The sequence below is a fragment of the Oncorhynchus masou genome, chromosome 12 (genome assembly GCF_036934945.1).
Source record: "Oncorhynchus masou masou isolate Uvic2021 chromosome 12, UVic_Omas_1.1, whole genome shotgun sequence".
Classification (NCBI taxonomy): domain Eukaryota; kingdom Metazoa; phylum Chordata; class Actinopteri; order Salmoniformes; family Salmonidae; genus Oncorhynchus; species Oncorhynchus masou.
Genome location: NC_088223.1, coordinates 12988578 through 12990651, shown reverse-complemented (window position 1 = coordinate 12990651; position 2074 = coordinate 12988578). Strand labels below are relative to the sequence as shown.

The 2074-nt window shown below is 38.9% G+C and overlaps 1 protein-coding gene across 1 annotated transcript; it reads left to right on the top strand.

The window, feature by feature from the left end:
* Positions 1–402: 402 nt before the first annotated feature.
* Positions 403–1803, top strand: LOC135549569 (fatty acid-binding protein, heart-like). The gene is made up of 4 exons (XM_064979647.1): positions 403–541; positions 738–913; positions 1007–1111; positions 1552–1803. Exons 1-4 carry the CDS (start codon positions 469–471, stop codon positions 1603–1605), a joined length of 408 nt encoding a protein of 135 aa, XP_064835719.1. The 5' UTR covers positions 403–468; the 3' UTR covers positions 1606–1803.
* Positions 1804–2074: the final 271 nt, after the last annotated feature.

The window sequence follows — 2074 nt, the reverse complement described above, 5'->3', positions numbered from 1 at the left end:
GAAGTTATTTACTTTCGATAGCATGAAACTTAAATGATGGGAAAGTGTTTTTTTGCCTACCAAGTTTGATGATTTTGTCCATTCAGATGTATGCTACTAGATTACATTATCTGGCTCTGTCATAATTTTTAACCTGTGATCAGTGAACTATTTGCAGAGTAATAGACACTCTTTCAGCATTTGAAAGGACATTGTGAAACCCATTGCCTCTTACATAGTAAGCTAAATGTAATTTGGCACAGCAGTAGATGTGGCACTCAAAAACCTTTCACCCATTCCAACCATTATTCCTACACTGGAAATTGCCGAACTACATACCGTGACGTCCGTGGCTGTGATTGGTCCGCGTTAGCATGCGTGCGTCGCCTAGATCCCTTTAAAACCATGGATCGTTCTCATCAGAGAGAGTAGATTCGATTTTTGGAAAGATAGATCGCACTGTTGGGGATATTACAGATAACTGGAAAGATGGTTGACAAGTTTGTGGGGACCTGGAAAATGATTTCCAGCGATAACTTTGATGACTACATGAAAGCTTTGGGTATGGTATTTTTTCTAATCTTGAATATATTATTGATAAACGTATAATAGGAGTAAATATAATGATAACATATTATAATACGATAAAGATGATCATTTGTATTTATATAAAAGTAATTATGCATGATAATGCTTTTGGTTGCACCCCACCACACGACCAATAGATCCCACTTGACAGTTTGTTCTCCGCTGTGCAGGTGTTGGCTTCGCGACTCGACAGGTGGGAAACCGCACCAAGCCCAGTCTCATCATCAACATGGACGACCAAGGAATGATCTGTGTGAAATCCCAGAGCACTTTCAAAACGGTTGAGATTAAATTCAAACTCAACGAGCCTTTCGAGGAAACAACCGCCGACGACAGAAAAACAATGGTTGGTTGGGATCAAAATCTATGTGTGAAAGTCCGCTGACTTGGGTGAACCTCGTCATTAGAAATAACTTACATTGTTTCCTTTAATCTTCAGACCGTTTTTACTCTTGAAAATGGCAACCTTGTGCAAAAACAGAACTGGGACGGAAAAGAGACGATAATAGAGAGAGAGGTAACTGGTGATGGAAAGTTGATAGCGGTAAGGAATAGTTTATTTCTTATTTTAAAAAACGACTTTATAATAGCCTACATGGTCCTGTAGTCTTTTTGTTGATTGTTTGTAGTGTTTGTTTATTTGTTAATAACCTCTGCATTTGACAGATTACTGTCAAATAATGTATGATATGAGAAAGTAATTTGACTAAACTTTATAACAATAAAGTTGAAATGTTGGCAATAAGTGGTTGGGAAAGTTAAATCACACCTGAATTTATAATCTCAACTCCTTTACATGTAACACTTCATTTTGACGGAACAAGTGTTTTATCGCGCTCAAACCTACAACATATGCTGCACTGTATATTCCTGGCTCCTAGCCTGCACCTGGAACATCTCAACTCTGACCTACCAAACTCTTCTTCCCTCTCGCCCTCTCCCCCTCTGTTCCCCTTTCACCTTCCTCCCTCCTCGTCCTTTCAGAAATGCGTGATGGGGGATGTGGTTGCGGTGAGGACATACGTGAGGGAGGCGTGATGGGACTCGTGACCATATTTCCTCGATGATTGGATACCGACAGGCTCAGTTCAATGAGCAGCAAATGAGCAGCAAAGCTGCACGTATTTGCTCATATTCTTTATTGTATTGCCAACGCATATTTATGCATTGTACTACTCAAATATGATACATTTGGTCATAAACATTGTTTTGATTTGAATTAAAACCTTAAAATTGCCTTGTTCTCATTTGAAATGATTGCACGATGTCTTGGTTGGATTCTCCACGTGTTGGGACAGTAGAGACAATATTGACCGCTGAAGACTAATGTGCATATTTTCATCTTTAACTCGAAACGTGTAAGAATAACAAGACATGAGACATTAATACATATTATTCATAGACTAACACAACACGTGGGAGCTTTCAGCTATTAATGTAGTCACATTTCTCAGTACATAAAATGACAAACAATGATCTGTGGCAAACTTCTGTGTTTTGCTGCAAC

Bases quoted from the DNA above. Each gene is read 5' to 3' on its own strand.
- LOC135549569 (XM_064979647.1), top strand. From the start codon at position 469: ATGGTTGACAAGTTTGTGGGGACCTGGAAAATGATTTCCAGCGATAAC. The intron at 542-737 runs GTATGGTATTTT...TCCGCTGTGCAG, and splicing joins TGACTACATGAAAGCTTTGG to GTGTTGGCTTCGCGACTCGA. The intron at 1,112-1,551 runs GTAAGGAATAGT...TCGTCCTTTCAG, and splicing joins GTGATGGAAAGTTGATAGCG to AAATGCGTGATGGGGGATGT.